Source organism: Rhinopithecus bieti, unplaced genomic scaffold (genome assembly GCF_001698545.2).
Source record: "Rhinopithecus bieti isolate Rb0 unplaced genomic scaffold, ASM169854v2 scaffold_30846, whole genome shotgun sequence".
Lineage (NCBI taxonomy): Eukaryota > Metazoa > Chordata > Mammalia > Primates > Cercopithecidae > Rhinopithecus > Rhinopithecus bieti.
Window position 1 is genome coordinate 2,862,207 of NW_016814438.1, and position 20,544 is coordinate 2,882,750.

The window sequence follows — 20,544 nt, forward strand, 5'->3', positions numbered from 1 at the left end:
TGGCAACAAAAGCCAGAATTGACAAATGGGATCTAATTAAACCAAAGAGCTTCTGCACAGCAAAAGACACTACCATCAGAGTGAACAGGCAACCTACAGAATGGGAGGAAATTTTTACAATCTACCCATCTGACAAAGGGCTGATATCCAGAATCTACAAAGAACTCAAACAAATTTATAAGAAAAAAAAACAACCCCATCAAAAGTGGGCGAAGGATATGAACAGACACCTCTCAAAAGAAGACATTTATGCAGCCAACAGACACATGAAAAAATGCTCATCATCACTGGTCATCAGAGAAATGCAAATCAAAACCACAATGAGATACCATCTCATGCCAGTTAGAATGGTGATCACGAAAAAGTCAGGAAACAACAGGTGCTGGAGAGGATGTGGAGAAATAGGAACACTTTTACACTGTTGGTGGGACTGTAAAGTAGTTCAACCATTGTGGAAGACTGTGGTGATTCCTCAAGGATCTAGAACTAGAAATACCATTTGACCCAGCCATCCCATGACTGGGTATATCCCCAAAGGATTATAAATCATGCTGCTCTAAAGACACATGCACACATATGTTTATTGTGGCACTATTCACAATAGGAAAGACTTGGAACCAACCCAAATGTCCATCAATGACAGACTGGATTAAGAAAATGTGGCACACATACACCATGGAATACTATGCAGCCATAAAAAAGAATGAGTTCATGTCCTTTGTAGGGACATGGATGAAGCTGGAAACCATCATTCTGAGCAAACTATCGCAAGAACAGAAAACCAGACACCACATGTTCTCACTCATAGGTGTGAATTGAACAGTGAGAACACTTGGACACAGGAAGGGCAACATCACACACCGGGGCCTGTTGTGGGGTGGGGAGAGGGGGGAGGGATAGCATTAGGAGATATACCTAATGTAAATGAGGAGTTAATGGGTGCAGCACACTAACATGGCACATGTATACATGTGTAAGAAACCTGCACGTTGTGTACATGTACCCTGGAACTTAAAGTACAATAATAACAACAACAAAAAAAGAAACTCAGTGATTTTGAAGTTATCTTTAAGCAAATTCTGAGAAAGGCAAAAATCTAAAGAAATGATGGTCACTTTTCCAGAAGTGCTTGAAGAATTAAAATGCTCCCTTGAGGCAAAGGGGACAGTCATTCTGCTTAATTGCATCTTCAGGCTTGAACAAGGTATCATTTAGGACAGTAGGTCTTAAATGTTTTTTAATGCAACCTACAGTAAGAAATAGACTATACATAATACCCCAATCATACACACATATAGAAAGTCCCATGAAACAATATACATACCAAGTATGATGCATTCTGAATTTTTTTTTCTTTTTTTTTTCTTTTTGTAATGCTGATTGTAACTCACTAAATTGATTTTGCAACCTACCCATGGATCTCAGCCTGCAGTCTGAAATACAATAACCTAGGGAAAATGAGTCTATATGGCTTTTACCAAAGCTATTGGGAGTGGGGACTACATTGTCAGAAATACAACCGTCAATAAAAAGTGCTAGATGACCTGTCTTTAACCAGAGACCACAGTGCCAACACTGTAGAGTCTGTAACTTCCCCTGCTTTCAGTGGTCACCTCTGGTTTTCCCCTGTTGTGATTTATAGAAAATGACTGTCACTTTGGAATTGAGCTGGTGGATTTCTACAAAGATTCTTGGTATTTCATGGTTATTTTCTGATGCAGAGGAAGACTTCATGTGAATGAAAGCAGATTCCTTTCGCCTTTCTTGCTTTGGGTACACCAGACTGATGTGGAATAAAAAATTATTGGATGATTTCTGTTACATTTCTGCATAATGAGTGAGGGAAGTGTGTTTAATTCCAAAACCATTAAATTTTGGGTTGCCAGAAAACCATTGATCATAAGAACCGTATGACATTGAATTGACACCTGTACTATTTGGGCCATTATTTTTCTTCATTGCAAAATCACTTTTTTTTTTTTTTTTTGAGATGGAGTTTCACTCTTGTTGCCCAGGCTGGAGTGCAATGGCGTGATCTCAGCTCATAGCAACCTCTGCCTCCCGTGTTCAAGCAATTCTCCTGCCTCAGCCTCCCGAGTAGCTGGGATTACAGGCACGCACCTCCACGCCTGGCTAATTTTGTATTTTTGGTAGAGATGGGGTTTCTACATATGGGTCAGGGTGGTCTCGAACTCCCGACCTCAGGTGATCTGCCTGCCTTGACCTCCCAAAGTGCTGGAATTACAGGCGTGAGCCACTGCGCTCAGCCATGCAAAATCACTTTTTAAACTGTTAATATTTCATATAAGAAAGGCTTGGTTTATCTTACTGAATCTGGTTGCAAATTAAGTCTTAATATTCTCAGTTCTGAATAGCAACCTGCAGGGGGCAATGGCTCAAGCCTGTAATTCCAGCACTTTAGGAGGCTGACGCAGGAAGATCACTTGAGCCCAAGAGTTTGAGACCAGCCCTGGCAACATAGTGAGATTCCATCTCTACCAAAATCAACCAGCCAGGTGTGGTGGCACATGCCTGTAGTCTTAGCTACTTGGAAGGCTGAGGCAGGAGGATTGCTTGAGCCCAAGAGTTCAAGACTGCAGTGAGCCATGATCCCGCCACTGCACTCCGGCCCTGGTGACAGAGTGAGACCCTGATTCTAATGAAAAATAATAAAATGAATAGCTTATGTAAGAGTTCTGCATTATTCCCTTAATCCCTGAATAAATCTGGCTGAAATACAGAGTTTGTGACCCTTGGGAAGTCAAAATTCTCTGTGAAGGGTCCTTCAAAATACTTTTTTGCCTTTGCTCTAAAATGTGAGCTCCTAGTAGACAGCAGAGAATCATTTATTCATGCATTTAATTGACCAGGTGTGCAAAGCATTGTATTAGTGATGCCCCTATATAGACCTGTATCATGCAATGGTTCCCACATGTGAAAAGAGTGAATGTACCATAATCATTTAGGGAGTATTTTAATAATAAACTCTCCAACGCTTTGCTAAACTGCAATTTTATATTGGCTGGGCACAACACAAAACAGCCCAAAGTAGATCTAATTATATAAAGTTTATTTCAACCCAGCCCAGCCCAACTTTCCACAGTCAACTTGAAATTTTCTCACTGTTACTAACTGGTGTCTTCCAAACCCATGTCCGAGGTTATGGGTGGGAGTGCTAGGGAACTGTCACTAGCTCTGCCGCCTATTGAATTGCTTCTGTGTCTAGGATTTAGCAGTTCCTGTCCCAGACTGGGGCCTGACTCAGCTTTCTGCCAGGACTCTTCTTGTCTGTGGCTGTGCTTTCTAGTCTTCTGGGCCATAGTCAAGGCCAGTACGTCCAAGAAGCCAGCTGTGAACAGACTGGGATTTGATATGGCCCCTCACTGCCTGATGCCTCTTTCTGGTGGCCTTGCCAGGTTTAGAATTAGATCCTGCTAGGCTGCCTTCCTGGTAGTAGAGGCTTTCCAGGTAGTCAGGCTGCTTTCTGCATGCATGATGTTGGGTTCAGTTAATATTTGTAAAACAAATGTCCTCTGGAAAGGGCTCTGCCTTTCTCAATTACTGCCTCTCTTCTACCTCATTTAATAACCTGCTCATTTTAGCATCACTGAAATGCACACATCTTGTGGTTTCCTATGCTCTAAAATCAATGCCAGACTAAGAGCTCTTCAAACAGGAGCCTTCCCCCCTCCGCCTTTTTTTTTTTTTTTTTTGAGACAGAGTATCGCTCTGTTGCCCAGGCTGGAGTGCAGTGGTACGATCTCAGTTCACTGAAACCTCCGCTTCCCGGGTTCAAGCAGTTCTCCTGTCTCAGCCTCCCAAGTAGCTGGGACTACAGGTGCACACCACCACACCCAGCTAATTTTTGTATTTTTAGTTGAGTTGGGGTTTCACCATATTGGTCAGGCTGGTCTCGAACTCCTGATCTCAGGTGATCCACCCGCCTTGGCCTCCCAAAGTGTTGGGATTACAGGCATAAGCCACCGCGCCTGGCCCTTTCCTTATTTTTTGAATGCTCATTGCTTAACATACTATATGGCTCATAATAGGCATTCAAAGAAATGTTGAATGAAAAAATCAGCTAAACAATCTTTGCTTAAGTGAATTTCTGATGATTTTCAGGCTATACAGAAGAGTATAGGGGAAGTGAAGGCATGCTGGAACACCAGTACGTCTAGTCCCTTATGTAAAACTGTTCTGGGAAAAGAAGGGGAAGATTTGTGCCCCATTTGCCCCAGTATTCTTAGCCCCAAGCACACACAGCCTCTCTTATATTTGCTTCAGCAGTGTTTTTCAAATGTTAGCATGCATTGGGATCATCTGGAGGGCTTGTTAAATCAGATTGCTGTGTAACATCCTAGAATTTCTGATGCAGTAGGTTTGGTGTGGGGCCAGACAATTTGCATTTTTAATAAGTTCCTAGGTCTGTTGATGCTGCTGGCTCAGGGTCCACACTTTCCAGGGTTCACACTTTTTTTGAGAATTACTGTATTTTTTTTCTTTTTCTTTTTTCTTTTTTTTTTTTTTTTTTGAGATGGAGTTTCACTCTGTCGCCCAGGCTGGAGTGCAGTGGTAAGATCTCAGCCTGCCTCAGCCTCCCGAGCAGCTGGGATTACAGGCGCCTGCCACCTGCTCAGCTAATTTTTGTTTTTAGTAGAGACAGGGTTTCACCTTGTTGGCCAGGCTGGTCTCGAACTCCTGACCTCAGGTGATCCACCCACCTCAGCCTCCCAGAGTGCTGGGATAACAGGCATGAGCTACTGTGGCTGGCCTGTATTTTCGACAGTAGTAGCTACACTATTAGTTGAGTACTGAACAGCTTATTCCTTACAACACTGGTAAATTCTTTACATATGTTATTTCATTTCTATTCAACAACTCCATGAAGGAGAAATTGTCATCTCAATTTTACAGATGAAGAATCTGAGGAATAGAGTTGTTAAAAAACTTGCCTAGTATCTTAAATACAGGACTGAAATTTGAAGTAAATTCTGTCTGAGTCATAGTAAGTGCACAACAAATACATAATTGTTGAAAACGAACGCAGAAAGTATCTAGACAAACCTCAAACTTGTGAACCAAGTAGATATATGTTCACATATACAGACTGAGTGTGCAGAAATCCTGTGTTAGAGTGATGGGTATTTACTTCACTCCAACTCAAGACTTCTGAATTAGCAAGGCAACTTTATGCATGAGACTATACTGCCATTGTTTCTCAAATTGTGCTTCCTGAACCAGCAGCGTGAACATCACCTGAAAACTTGTCTAAGGCTGCCAGATTTAGGGATTTAGGGATGCCAGATTAAATTTGAATTTCAGATAAATGGTGAATAATAAATCTTTGAGACATGCATATACTAAAAGTTATTCATCATTTATCTGAAATTCAAGAATCTGATATATGGGAATTCTGTATTTTATTTGGCAAGACTAAACTATTAGAAATTGAAATTCTCCAGCCCTAGCCCAGACTTACTGAATTAGAAACTCAAGCGAGTCCCAGCCATCAGTGTTTAAATAGGCCCTATAGGTGATTCTGATGCACCTTCAAGTTTGAAAACCAATGACCTAGGCAATGCCTTATTCACCTAAAGCAGGGGTTAGCCAAATCTGGCCAGCTGTCTGTTTTTGTCAATCATTTTTTTTTTGAAACACAGTTATACCCACATCCATTCTTTTGCTTATTCTTGTATTTATTTACTTATTAAGTTCCCTGCCCTCTTGGAGCTTATATAGTCTAGCTGTGGACAGTTAATTATATCTTCAGGTGTAAGTAACAATAAAGCAAACTAAAATTGGCTTAAGTAATAAAGGAATACATGATCTTGCATAGCCAGAAATACAGAGGCTGCAGGGATGCTTGGCTCAGCAGTTCTTCGTGTTACAAGAGCGTGACAGGACAAAGACCTTACGGCCCTAGAATGTTTACTATCTGGCCTTTTACAGATAATGTTTGCTTAACCCTGACCTAAGAGAGCATCCTCTGATCATAGAAGCATATTCTCAGCCCTCTACTAACAGGTGCTGGAAGCTGGGATAGGACAGACGCTGAGGTTCTGAAAATTGAAAAGTCCCTTCTGAGCTTCCTTGCATTGCTGTGTTCCTTGGCTCCAAGAGGATGTCGGGGGGAAGATGAAGGAGAATGCAGCAAAGGAGGGGCTGATGAGAAAAAAAAAAAAAAAAAAAAAAACAACTTCCCAGAGCCCAGAACAGCTGGTTATGGGCACCCCCTGCTGGAGAGTTGGCAAAATTCTGTGACATAGGTCATTTAGTTAGCAAATGTGTAGCAGTCTACTGTATGCCAGATTGTGGAGAGCAAAGGTAAAGTTCTTCTCTTAAAGGACTGACTCACAGTCAAGAGTAGTCAGGCTCCCTAATTAGATCTTTATGCTGTCTAGTCAAGTGTCAATTGCAGTTGTACTTAATAAATGATAATTGATATAATATGCTTATAGTCATTCAGTGAATAACTATTACATGTTTGCTAGGGGATAGGTGTTAGACTACACACTGGAGATAGAGTGGTAAACAAAATAGACACATTCCCTGCCCTCTTGGAGCTTATATTCTAGTGGATGTTGTGTTAATTATAACATCAGTTGTAAGAAACAACAAAACCAACTAAAATTGGCTTAAGCAATAAGGAATATGTTACTTCACATAACCGTAAGTACAAAGGTAGGATAGGCTTTAGGGCTAGTTGATTCAACAGCACAAGACATCAATAAAGACAAGTTATTTTCATCTCATTCTCTGCCTTTCTGATTGTGCTGGCATTTTCCTCAGGTTGTTCCTTTATTATTATTATCATTTTTTTTTTTTTTTTTTTTTTTTTTTTTTGAGATGTCTCACTCTGTCTGCCAGGCTGGAGTACGGTGATGGGATTTCAGCTCACTGCAACCTCTGTCTCCTGGCCCCAGGCCAGGGCCTCCACCTCCTGGGCCCAGGCCCTCCCACCTCAGCCTCCTGAGTAGCTGAGACTACAGGCATGTGCCAACCACCAACTAATTTTTGTATTTTGTAAATTTTTTTGGTAGAGATGGGGTTTTGTGATGTTGCCTAGGCTGGTCTTGAACTCCTGGGCTCCAGTGATTGAGCCTTGGCCTCCCAAAGTGCTGGGATTACAGGCGTGAGCCACCACGCAGGCCTCAGGTTGTTTCTTTTGAAGTTTCAAAATGGTTGCTACAACTTGAAGTATCACCTTCAGATTCGTCAAAGTACAGAGACGGAAAGTGATCATCTCTTTGTGTGGGTTTTTCTATTTTGTTTAAAGAGACAGGGTCTGACTTGTTGCCCAGGCTGGAGTGCAGTGGCACAGTCATAACTCACTGCAGCCTTGAACTCCTAGGATCAAGAGATCCTCTAAACTCAGCCTCCCAAATTTCTGGGATTACAAGCGTGAGCCACTATGCCTGGCTCTGTAACTTTCTTTTCTTTTTTTTTTTTTTTGAGACAGGGTCTCACTCAGTCACCCAGGCTAGAGTGCAGTGGCACAATCACAGTTCACTGCAGCCTCAACCTCCTGGGCTCAAGCGATCTTCCTGACTTAGCTTCCGGAGCAGCTGAGACTACAGGCCTGTGCCACAACACTTGGCTAATTTTTTACTGTGGCCTTCTTACAATGAAGACACTTTTCTCAGAGACTCCCAGAAAACTTCCTTTCAGGTTATGGGACTGATCCTAAACCAATCACTGCAAAGAGAAGAGAAAATTGTTGATTAAAGTACGGGCTTCCCCTGGGGCTCCTGAGTCATAGAGAGGAGAGATGGATGCCAGGACAAAATTGGGGTTCTGTTAACAAGGAAGAAGGGGAGAAGTGGATGTTAAATAGATATCTGCCAGCATTTGCTATAGGAAAGGGAAACGAATACATAAAAATTATTTTCATGGGCCGAGCACAGTGGCTCATGCCCGTAATTCCAGCACTTTGGGAAGCTGAGGCGGGTGGATCACCTGAGGTCAAGAGTTCGAGACCAGCCTGGCCAACATGGTGAAATCCTGTCTGTATTAAAAATACCAAAAATTAGCTGGGCATGGTGGTGGGCACCTGTATTCCCAGCTACTTGGGAGGCTGAGGCAGGAGAATCGCTTGAACCCGGGAGGTAGAGGTTGCTGTGAGCCAAGATTGTGCCATTGCACTCCAGCCTGGGCAACAAGAGTGAAACTCGACTGTCTCAAAAAAAAAATTTTCATACGATGAAGGAATTACAAAGAAGTTAGCGTTTGCTGCTGAACAAAACACCTACAACTTCTGTGGCTTAAGACAACAATTTATTTAACTCATGATTCTATTTGGGCTGAGCTCAGTTGGGTGGTTCTTTTGGAATTGACTGGACTTACTCATGACTGTGGTCAGCTGCAAGTCAGCTAGGTAGCTTTGCTCATGGGATCTGGCTGTTAGCTGAGGAAATGAGTCCAGGTGTCTTTACTTATCCAGCAGGCTCTCCTTGGCTTATTCTGGTAGTAAATCAGCAAACTTCCAAGAACTAGAGCAGATGCTTGCAAGTAATTTTGAAACCTAAGCTTGGAACTGGAACATTATCAGTTCTGCTGCATTCTTTAGGTCAAATCAAGTAAGAAGGCCAAGAGGGTGAAGAAATAGATTCCATCTCTTGAGAGGAGGAGCTTCAAAGTCACATTGCAAGGGCATGGACCCAGGTAGGGAAAGAACTTGTGACACTTTGGCAATTTATCGCAGGTGCTAAGAGTAATAGGGAAAGCTACCTGGATCTGCCTTCAAGAGAGAACTATCATTTGTAAAGTTTCAAATCAGCAATATGTCTACTCTGAGCTGAAATTCTTATACTAGTATAACTGTTACTGATGATTTCATTACACTGTTCTAGGTAGCAAAAGTTCAGAGGTTGTGATGCTGTGATTTAAAACAATAATATTAGGGTTTTCTGAGCTTCTTCCTGATGGGCAAGGAGATCTGTGGTCTTGTTTTTGGCCTTTCCTCACAGCATGGCCCCCTAAATGCCATGCTTTCTATTTCTGCTTCAAAAGAAGAAACCAAGAGCACCTTCTGCCTCGAGGCTGGAAGAGACATCCGTCTTTCTGGTCTTGCTGAAGAAGGGAGAAAAAGAACAGCAAGAAGCAACTGCACATATTGATGAAATACAAAATGAAGTAGACTTAATAAACAAGCCAATGAGGAGACTTTGAAACCAGAACAGAAATATAACAAACTCGGCCAACTATTTTTTCAGATGAGGTCTGAATTGATAGCCAAAATCCCAAACTTTGGGGTAACAGCATTTGTCAATCATCAACAAGTGTCTGCACTGCTTGTGGAGGAGGATGAAGAGGCACTGCTTCATTTAACCAGTGTTGAAGTGACAGAATTTGAAGATATTAAACCAGGTTACAGAATATTTTCATTTTGACAAAAATCCTTACTTCAAAAATAAAGTTATCTCCAAAAACTTTCATCTGAATGACAGTGGTGCTCCATCTTCAAACTCACTAAAATCAAGTGGAAGTCTGGAAAGGATTTCATGAAAAATGCAAGTCAAATGCAGAATAATGCCAGCAGAAAGAGGCAGCATGGGGAACCAGAGAGCTTCTTTAACTGGCTTACTGACCATTCTGATGCAGATGCAGATGAGTGAGGAAAGGTCATCAAAGATGGTATTTGGCCAAATCAATTACAGTATTACTTGGGTCCCAATATGGATGACAAGGAAGGGGAAAGAGAAAAAGAAGATGATGAAGACAGGAATGAGGATGAAGGTGAACATAAAGATGATGATGAAGGGGAGGAAGGAGAGGAAGATGAAGGAGAAGATGATTAACAACACCAATGGATTCCAACCTTCCTTTTAAAACATTTTCTCCAATCCCTGGGAGCAACTTGCAGTCTGATTTTTTGCTCTTGTGCTCAGTCACCCTGTTGTTGAGGTCTTTTCTCTATACCATGGCTCCTAACTTATTTTTGGGAGAAATATATTGAGCAGAGGTGGGCATTTTGACAACATGACTTCTTTCATATGGATGGAATCATATATGTGGTCTTTTGTGGCTTCACCTAGCACAATATTTTGAAGGTATATCCATATTGTAGCATGTATCGGTACTCTATTTTTTTATGCTGAATAATATTCCATTGTATGGATATACCACATTTTATTCATTCATTCATTCATCTGTTGGTAGAGATTGGATTTTCACCTTTTAGCTTTTATGAATAATGATGCTGTAAGCCTTCATGTACAAGTTTTGGTTTGGACATGTTTTCATTTCTCCTATATCTTAGGATTAGGTCCACAGGGTCACATGATAGCTGTTTCCACAGCGATTGCACCATTTTACATTCCCATCAGCAGTGGATGAGGATTCCAATTCCACATCCTTACTTCCTAGTGGGTATAAAGTGGTCTATTGCAGTTTTGATTTTCATTTCCCTAATGATACCCAGCATCTTCTCATAAGCTTATAGGCCACTTATATATCTAACTTGGAGAAATGTCTACTCAGATTAGTAGAGGACTGAATAGACCCTCCCCACTCCCCTAAATTCATGACCATTTGGTACCTGCGAATGTTGCCTTTTTGGAAATACCATCTTTGCAGATGTAACCAATTTAAGTTGAACACATACTGGAGTAGGGTGGGCCCTAAATATAATGACTGGGGTTCATACAAGAAAACACAGAGACACAGTGAGGAATACCATGTGAAACAAGCCAGTGAGGCAGAGTTTGAAATTTATCTATAGGTTAAGAAATGCCAACTGCTGGCAACACCCAGAAGCTAGGAGAGAATCATGGAATAGATTCTCCTCTGGAGCCTGCAGAGGGCACATGGCCCTCCCAACACCTACTTTGACTTCAAACTTCTAGCCTCCAGAACTATAAGAAAATAAATTTCTGCGGTTTTAAACCTCCCAGTTTGTAGTAATTTGTTACAGCAGCTCTAGGAAATAAATAAAAACCCATGGCCCATTTTTACACTGGGCTGTCTTATTTTTTTTAAAGATGGGGGTCTCACTGTATTACTCAGGCTGGCCTTGAACTCACAGGCACAGGTGATCCTCCTGCCTCAGCCTCCTCAGTAGCTGGTACTATAGACATGCCACTGTTCCCAGCTTAGTGTTATCTTCTTATTGATCTGTTAAGTCCTTTAAATATTCTGGATACAAGTCCCTTATCAGACATATGATTTGTAAATATTTTCTCCAATTCTGCGGGTTTTTTAATGGATCTTTTGAAGCATATTGTAAATTTTGATGAAGTAGAGATTATAAATTTTGCTTTTCTTGCTCATGGTTTTGATGTCATATTTAAGAAGCCTTTTCTAAATCCAAGGTCATGAAGATTTAACCCTGTTTTCTTCAAAGAATTTTATAATTTTGACTTGTATATCTAGATCTTTGATACATTTTGGGTTAATTGTTATATATGTTACAAGGTAAGGGTCCAAGTTTATTTTTTTGCATGTGGCCATCTAGTTGTCCCAGCATCATTTATTGAAAAGACTATTCTTTCCCTCCATTGAATGGTATTGGTGCTCCTGTTGAAAATCAGTTGACCATAGACATATGGTTTTATTTCTGGACTCTTGAATCTAATCTATATGTCTCCCCTTGTGCCAATACCATGCTGTGTTACCTTGAACTCCTGGCCTCAAGTGATCCGCCCACCTTGGCCTCCCAAAGTGCTAGGATTACAGGCATGAGCCACCCTGTCCAGCCTTTTAAATACTATACTGTCTTGATGACTGTTTCTTTGTAGCAAGTTTTGAAATCAGGAAGTATGGATATTAGTTTGTTCTTTCCAAGATTGTTTTGGCTATCTGGATCCTTTGCTTAAGAGTTTTAGAATCAGCTTGTCAATTTCTACAAAGAAGTCAGCTAGGATTCTGATGGGAATTGCACTGAATCTGTAGATCAATTTGGGGAGTACAGCCTTCTAAACAATATTAAGTCTTCTGACCCATGAATATGGGACATTTTCCCATTTATTTAGATGTCCTTTAATTTCTGTGTTATTCCATTTGCATTGCTAAAAAGAAGTAACTGAGGCTGGGTAATTTATGAAGAAAAGAGGTTTATTTTGACTCAGTTCTGCAGGCTGTACCAGCATGGTGGCAATATATGTCCAGCTTCTGGTAAGGGTCCCAGGAAGCTTACAATCGTGATGGAAGCTGAAGGGGGAGCAGGCATTCACATGGTGAGAGGGAGCAAGGGAGATGCCAGGCTCTTTTTTAAATATATTTTTTATTTTTTTTAAACAATCAGCTCTCAAATGAAATAATACAGTGAGAACTCACTACTGCAAGGATAGCACCAAGCCATTTGTGAGGGATCTGCCTCCATGCTCCAAACACCTCCCACTAGGCCAGCCTCCAACAATGAAGTTCACATTTCAGCATGAGATTTGGAGGAGACAAATGTTCAAGCCAGATCAATTTCTTACAACAACTTTTTTGTAGTTTTCAGAGTATATACTTTATACTTCTTTTGTTAAATGAGAATTTTAAATGAAATTATCTTCTTAATTTCATTTTTGGATTGTTCACTGCAAGTGTATAGCAACACTATTTTTGTATATTGACCTATCCTTCAATCTTGCTGAAATTGTTTACTAGTTCTAATAGTTTTTTTAGTGGATCCCTTAGGATTTTCTATATACGAGATCATGTTGGCCAGGCATGGTGGCTCACACCTGTAATCCTAGCACCTTGGAAGGATGAGGTGGGCAGATTATTTGAGGTCAGGAGTTTGAGACCAGCTTTGCCAACATGGTGAAACACTATCTCTACCAAAAAATACAAAAATTAGCCAGGCGTGGTGGTGCGTGCCTGTAATTCCAGCTAATTGGGAGGCTGAGGCAGGAGAATCGCTTGACGTTGCGAGGTGGAGATTGCGGTGAGCTGAGATTGCCACTGCACTCCAGCCTGGGCAATTGAGTAAGACTCTGTCTAAAAACAAAACAAACAAAAAAACCCAAAAAGATTATGTCATCAGTTACTAGAGATTGTTTTACTTTTTCATTTCCAGTTTTATTTATCTTGCCTAATTGCCTTGGCTGGAATTTCCAGTATAATGTTGAGTAAAAGCAGGACCTAATCTATATATATATCATGGCCTTAATTTACAACCACTTTTTTTCAGTATATGGTTTCCTACTACCCAGGGTGCCTCTGATTCAATTTTTTTCCCACAGAGATTCATACCAGTGGGCTTTTGCAAGGTGTGGATGAGGAACAGATATAAACATCTTAATATTGATTTTAAGCAATCTGCCTGTCTTACCCTTGCCTTCTGTGGCCCCTGGTATCTCCAATTCCTGGGCTTCTCTGATATTTACCTTTCTCTGTAAGTACCTGACTTTGATCTTCCACTCCTCTGCTAAGTCATTTGCCTTTCTTTTATCTACTTTCCATTGATATCTGTTGTGACTTGGAGTTACAGATATCTCCCAGTTCAGGGAAGACAGAGTTTGTGTGTCTATTTGTTGTTCTCCTTGTTTTGTAAAGAAAAATTTTTCAGAGGAGAGAAAAAATATATTTTTGCTGCCTTCAATTCAGAATTCAATTCTAGAATTGGAAGAAATGTAATGGCCAAAATGATAAAATAAATGATCTCATCATTAGGTTAATTAATGAAAAGCTAAAACCAGGATTCAGAATCCCTGATACCCTGGCCATGATTAAATTATAATTGGTTCTTACTCCGTAGAATCATATAGTTTGAGAGGGGGGAAGTACCTCTGAAGTTTTCAGCCAGTTTCCCGAATTTTCCATAAGTCTCCTCAACAATGTAAGTGGATTTCAGCATTGGTTAAAATATCAATGTGAATGGGAGCATTCACTCTATTCCATGACTATCTATTCTTATTTCAGAGAGCTCTGATTATTGGAAAGATTTTTTTGCCTGAAACATTTTTTCTTCACTTCTTCACACTGTACTTAGTTCTGCCCACAGAAGTTATAAAGAACTACTATATGTGCAAATAATATAGTTTGGTAGCTGGAATACTGGCTACTCTAGAGATATGATACTATACTCACTGCCTCTATGTACAATCTATAACTAAGACAGTTCACCAGCAAAATGGAGAAAAAGCTCAACGCTCACATAACAGAGATTGAGACAATTAATGAACAGCAACTGTAATTAAAAAAAAAATTCTAAGCTAGCTAGTTCTCAATCCATTAAATAAGATTGCTGGGTAGGAGAAGAAATGACTATCAGGTGGGTCATAGGAAGATTAGTGAAGAAAACTGAGAGGATATGTAAGAAATAACCAAGTGAATATTACAGGGAGATAAAACAAGTTGTATAAGCACATACAAATTTAAAAGTAGGAGTTGCTCAGAGAATTCAAAAGTATGGCTAGTGCACAAGGTGGGTATGAAGAAGACATGGCAAATTAGTTAGGAAAGGCAATAATGCTAAATATTAACATTTATTGAGTAAGCTACATTCTGGCCACTACTGGGTAGTTTACATGTAAGAACCCTCGAAACAACTTTATGAGGTAGATACTATTATTACTTCATTTTAAAGATGGGGAAAAGGAGGTATGGGAGTGTTAGGTTAACTTGCCTAAGATTATGTAACTAATAAATGGCAGAGATGGGCTCTGAACCCAGGTAGTGGGTGCCTTAATTTATGAAGTGGTCTTCATATGAATGGCCTTTTTATTCGGAAGGTTCTAGGACTTTTTAGGTAGCAAGTTGGAGACATTGGTAGATCCTTTCCTACCTCTTCATCTTTGGCTCAGCTATGTCAAAGGAGTATCAGTGATAAGATAGGTGATCAGTTTAGGGATCCACAGTGGAGGCCAGAAGACTGTTCCAAACACTGATCCCTCATATATAAACTAAGGACAGGGAAGACAGACCTGCTTTATGGCTGGTGGCCAAGCTCAGATATTTAAATTGGACAGAGACCCTTTACTATCCTATTCAAGACGAAAAGGAATTGGAGCTGTGAAAGGGAGAATAAGTATTGGTGGCAATCAGTACTTGATGCCAGTTTTTTTTTTTTTTTTTTTTTTTGGCTATTGTTTTGTATTTCCTATGAACCTTTTCTGCAAATGCATATAGAAAAAAAATAGACAATTTTACAACAAAACTCCCACTAATGAAGCACAGCCAGGCACTATGCTAAGTGTTTTATACATATTAGCTCATTTAATCCTCACAGCAACCCTAGGAGATAGGTACATTATTTTTCTTTTGCAAAGGAGGGACACTGAAGCACAAAGACATCTACAACTTTTCCACAATTGTACAGCAAATGAGCGTGACAACTAAGTGAAGCTGGAAAGAACTATAAACTGTAGACAAGTACAAAACAATTGGTTAGAGATTAGTACTTCTGAGATACTGTGTAGCAGAAAGAAACCCGGATTTGGATTAGGACTTGAATTCAGCCTCCAACATTTACTGCTGTGTAAAGATTTGAGGTTGCTCACTCCTATAAAATTTGGATTATAATACTTACCTCATAGGGTTTTTGTAAAGATCTAGTGACGTGATTATTGTAAAAGTGCACTATCTCTCAGATGTTACAGAAACGTTAGAAGTATCTCCTCCCAGGATTGTACATGAAAATGCGAGATCCACAGATTGTGTGGCTATAGAACACTCGGACTACCGATCCCAGTTGCAAAGCCTCCGGGCTTACGTTCCCGGAAACCGGCGCAGTGCCCTCTGGGACTTGTTCTGGGACTTGTAGTCTTACACTGGTGCTGGCCAACCTTTCTTCCTCAGTGGGGAAACCGGGTGTAAAACCCGGAAGTACTTGTTGCCTGAGCAGCGTGCTGCTTAGGAAGAGAAGGTCAGAGGTCGCGGGGGCAGAGGCGTTCCAGCCGCTGGCCCAGTCACTATGTAGTGGAGGGGCAGACACCCTCCCACAAATTCTGGAAGGTTCTTAGTCTCGACTAGGGCAGTAGCCCCAGGACTCCTAGTCGCCGGCTTCAGGTCACTGCCGGCTGAACGGAGCTGCCGTCGCCATGTTTGGCTGCTTGGTGGCGGGGAGGCTGGTGAGGATGGGACCGGGTGGTATCAGGAAGGGGTCAGGATATTGAGGGCGAAGCCCTGCGGCGGGGAGGGTACGCAGGCGCTAGGGATGCGGGGAAGCCCACTTAACTGTATTTTGGCTGGGTATGTGAGGATGGAGCGTGGGAAGCTGGGTGCTCTCCTATGCCCAGCTCTGTTCAGATTCTTTCGAATAGTAGTCACAGTATTAGTTGGCATTTATTAAGTGTGCATTTTGTACCAAGTACTGGGCTAAGTGCAGTGTACGCCTTTGGTCACTCAGCCTTATGTGTGGCGCTTATTTGGCACTTTGAACTTAATCCTCATAACTCGTGAGATGGTCTTAACTTTGACATTTTGCAGTTAGGGAACTAAGTTCAATCGCCAGTATAAATGCCTCCCTTATTACCCTGAGGTAGAGGTGAATTTGGGATTGAATCTGGTCTATAGCAAACGGTTTTTCAAAGATTAAGGTGCTCAGGCAGTGTATATCTGCTGGGTCCCTTTGGAAGAACCCCAGTAAAAATATGCTTAATTTAATTGGAAGTTGGCAGAAACTTAACGTGTGAACCGTATCTGAGATAACCAGAGAAGGATGCAAGTAGTGTGTTTCCTTATTGGTCAAAATAGATAACCTACCTTGCCAAATTGTTAGAGTAAATGAGATCAGCACCTGGAATTCTTTAGGAATAATCTGGAAGGTGAATCTTGTTTGTTTCCTTAGAAACCACACAGACATCAATTTTCAGGCCTGACTCCTTTCCCCTAGAAGTATTTTTCCTTCTGGCTTTTTTAAATGTTGCAGTCCCTTTGTTGAATTGTCTTTTTTTCCCATCAAGTTTTGATAATGTATTGTATTCTGTACATATACAGTTCTAAGAAGCCAGAAAGATAAATTGGAGATGACTAGCCTCATAAAGTTTGTCTCTCCAATGACTGTGAGACCCCCGTGGTGATGGTGGTAATTCATAATCCTGGTGAGATAATTCTACCCTGCTTTTAATAGGGAAAAAGAAAGGACAAACCTGGAATGATTGTGTGACTCAGACGAGTGAGTGTTATTAATGACATTAAAATTGTGTTTCTCAGAGAATAAAAAACCTATTTGGAATCCATGTATCTCTCACGTTGTCAACTAATTTGGAAGGAAATTCAGTTATAGTAATACCTGTCTCTATATATTGGGGATACTTGGTCCTTTAATTATGGGGTATTAGGACATATCAAAGTGAAGGACAAATAGACCTAGTGGCATCTCAAAACCTAACTACATTACTCTGTTATAAGAAAAATCTACTTATCTAAACTTACGAACCCAGTTTTTATTTCTTGAGATTTTTTTCTTAAAGATATACCTTTTCTTAATGTGAAAAATTAGAGTGTGACGATACAGATTTGCAGACTGTTCAATACCTATACAAAGTTGACACTTAAGATTATTTATTTTGCCTGGTGGTTATTTCAAGACTCATAAATAATAGTTTCCCACGCTTTTTAGGTTATATGCATGCCAAAGACTGGTGAAATTGAATTTAATACTAATACTGGCCATTTGGTTTATGTTCTTCCTTTGTTTTATTCTTTGTACTAAAGCTGGAGGATTTTAAATTGGGTCAGAATACTTCTGAAGAGAGAATCAGAATTTGACTTTAGGAACTCTCAGCCTTTGTATCTTGGGACTTAATTTAGGGCAGGCAGTTGATACTACTTTATAACTAATAGGTAGTTGCAATTACATAGCAATATATTTTTCTTAAGTTTCTTTGTATCAGTAGATAGGATATTATAGAAGGAAAACTTACCTAACACACATATTTTCTCTGTAAGGCATGCCATGGCCTTCTTCCACTTAGGAAGACTAGCCAGCACTTGAACTTGGTCATTTTAAACAGCACAATCACCAACAAAATCACAAAATGCTTTAAATAGATTAACTGTGAAAAGGACCCTTTTTCATATTGTGAGGACTGAAACAAGATGGCATGTTCTACCTCAGCTGCCAGTGTGTGAGTTGCACACTCTTTTTTTTTTTTTTTTTTTGAGATGGAGTCTTACTCTGTCATCCAGACTGGAGTGCAATGGTATGATCTCGGCTCATTGCAACCTCCGCCTCCAGGTTCAAGCGATTCTCATGCCTCAGCCTCCCAAGTAGCTGAGACTACAGGCTTGTGCCCCTATGTTCAGCTAATACTTGTATTTTTAGTAGAGACCGCGTTTCGCCATGTTGGCCAGGCTGATCTGGAACTCCTGACCTTAGGTGATCCACCTGCCTTGGCCTCCCAAAGTGCTGGGATTACAGGCGTGAGCCACTGCGCCAGGCCTACAACTCACATTTTTTGCTACTGTTCATGAGTGTGTCCATGAATGATTGCAGAAATGCAGCAAGCATTGATTTGGGATTACAAGTTTTAGTGAGTAGGCGAATTCACATAAAGGATTTGTGAATAAGGAGGATTGCCTAATTACTTCTGGATTGCTTACCTGTTTTAATTACCTGACATTCTTTCTTTTATTTATTTTTGGGACAGGGTCCCGCTCTGTCCAGGCTGGAGTGCAGTGGCGGGACCTCGGCTCACTGCAGCCTTGACATCCCAGGTTCAAGTGATTATCTGTCCTTAGCCTCCCCGAGTAGCTGGGACCAAAGGCGCATGCCACTACCCCTGGCTAATTTTTGTATTTCTTGTAGAGATGGAATTTTGCTGTGTTGCCCTGGCTGGTTTCCAACTCCTGAACTCAAGCCAGCTGCTTGCCTTGGCCTCCCAAAGTGCTGGGATTACAGGCATGAGCCATCATACCTGGCCCCTTTATCTTTAAACTGTAGGGTTAGAGCTTAGGTGATGTGTTTTGAATAACCTTTCATCTTTACAGCGTTCTAAAGCTACAGTTATTTTTATTTATTTATTTTTTTGAGACAGCGTTTAGTCCAGGCTGGTGTGCAATGGCGTGATCTCGGCTCACCACAGCCTCCACCTCCCGGGTTCAAGTGATTCTCCTGCCTTAGCCTCCCGAGTACCTGGGATTATAGGCATGTGCCACCACAGCTGGCTAATTTTGTATTTTTAGTAGAAATGGGGTTTCTCCATGTTGGCCAGGCTGGTCTCGAACTCCTGACCTCAGGTGATCTGCCTGCCTTGGCCTCCCAAATTGCCAGGATTACAGGCGTGAGCCGGCACGCCTGGCCTCGTTATTTTTTATGTAAGTAGAATCCTTTCAGGGCACCGGTGAAATAATTTATTTTAATTTTAATTTAATTTTTATTTTTTTAGACAGAGTTTCGCTCTTGTTGCCAGGCTGGAGTGCAATGTGGTCTCAGCTCACTGCAACATCTGCCTCCCGGGTTCAAGCGATTCTCCTGCCTCAGCCTCCCGAGTAGCTGGGAATACTTGTGCATGAGCCACCATACCTGGCTAATTTTTGTATTTTTAGGAGAGATGGGGTTTGCCGTGTTGGCCAAGCTGGTTTTGAACTCCTGACCTCAGGTGATCTGCCCGCCTTGGCCTCTCAAAGTGCTGGGATTACAGGTGTGAGCCACTGTGCTCGGCCCGAGTTATATTTTTAAAAGATTGCATTTAGTAGATTATGATTGTAAAACTAAGTATGTGTTTAAGACTATCAGGTTTAACATTTTATTTGGTAAAAAGACTACAATGGATTATGCTGGTAATATAACTTATAAACGATAGTGTTAAGAGTTACAGAAACTCATAGAACTATTGAACTAAGACAAGTTTCTTATTTTCTAGGTGCAAACAGCTGCACAGCAAGTGGCAGAGGATAAATTTGTTTTTGACTTACCTGATTATGAAAGTATCAACCATGTTGTGGTTTTTATGCTGGGAACAATCCCATTTCCTGAGGGAATGGGAGGATCTGTCTACTTTTCTTATCCTGATTCCAATGGAATGCCAGTATGGCAACTCCTAGGATTTGTCACGAATGGGAAGCCAAGTGCCATCTTCAAAATTTCAGGTCTTAAATCTGGTAAGAATAATATGTTAAAGTAATTTTATAATTAATCAAACCTTTTTCTTAAATAGCATAACGTGGAATATGGCTTTTCCCCTTTCGATTGTGTTTTCTGGTTGTTAAGGTAATACAAAACATTATTTTTTAACAAAGACAATACAGAAACATTTGAAAATAGTGAAAGACTTCATTGGTTCCTCACTCCTTCCTTCTCCCCTAGAGAGAACCTAAGTCTTTGTTCTTTTGTGTAGTATATACCTTCATAAAAATATTTTTTTTGGCCTGGCATGGTGTCTCACGCCTGTAATCCGAGCACTTTGGGAGGCCAAGGTGGGCAGATCACGAGGTCAGGAGATCGAGACCATCCTGTCTAACAAGGTGAAACCCCGTCTCTACTAAAAAATACAAAAAAATTAGCTGGGTGTGGTGGTGGGCGCTTGTAGTCCCAGCTACTCGGGAGGCTGAGGCAGGAGAATGATGTGAAACTGCGAGGCGGAGCTTGCAGTGAGCTGAGATTGTGACACTGCTCTCCAACCTGAGTGACAGCAAGACTCTGTCACATATGTGTATATATATATATATATA

The 20,544-nt window shown here is 40.9% G+C and overlaps 1 protein-coding gene and 1 pseudogene across 3 annotated transcripts in view; both read left to right on the forward strand.

Annotated features, from left to right (window-relative positions):
• Positions 1 to 9,797, forward strand: part of LOC108514560 (protein SET-like) — a 15,248-nt pseudogene extending 5,451 nt beyond the window's left edge.
• A 5,930-nt stretch (positions 9,798 to 15,727) lies between these two features.
• The window catches only part of HIKESHI (heat shock protein nuclear import factor hikeshi), a 39,294-nt gene continuing 34,477 nt past the window's right edge, over positions 15,728 to 20,544 (forward strand). For 2 of the 3 annotated variants that reach the window (XM_017850860.1, XM_017850861.1), the window contains exons 1-2: positions 15,728 to 15,998; positions 19,737 to 19,974. In XM_017850860.1, the coding sequence (XP_017706349.1) occupies positions 15,969 to 15,998; positions 19,737 to 19,974 (268 nt within the window). In that variant the 5' untranslated portion in view covers positions 15,728 to 15,968. Of the gene's footprint in view, positions 15,999 to 16,866; positions 17,045 to 19,736; positions 19,975 to 20,544 lie in introns of all 3 variants that reach the window. The other variant, XM_017850862.1, reaches the window with a different exon arrangement.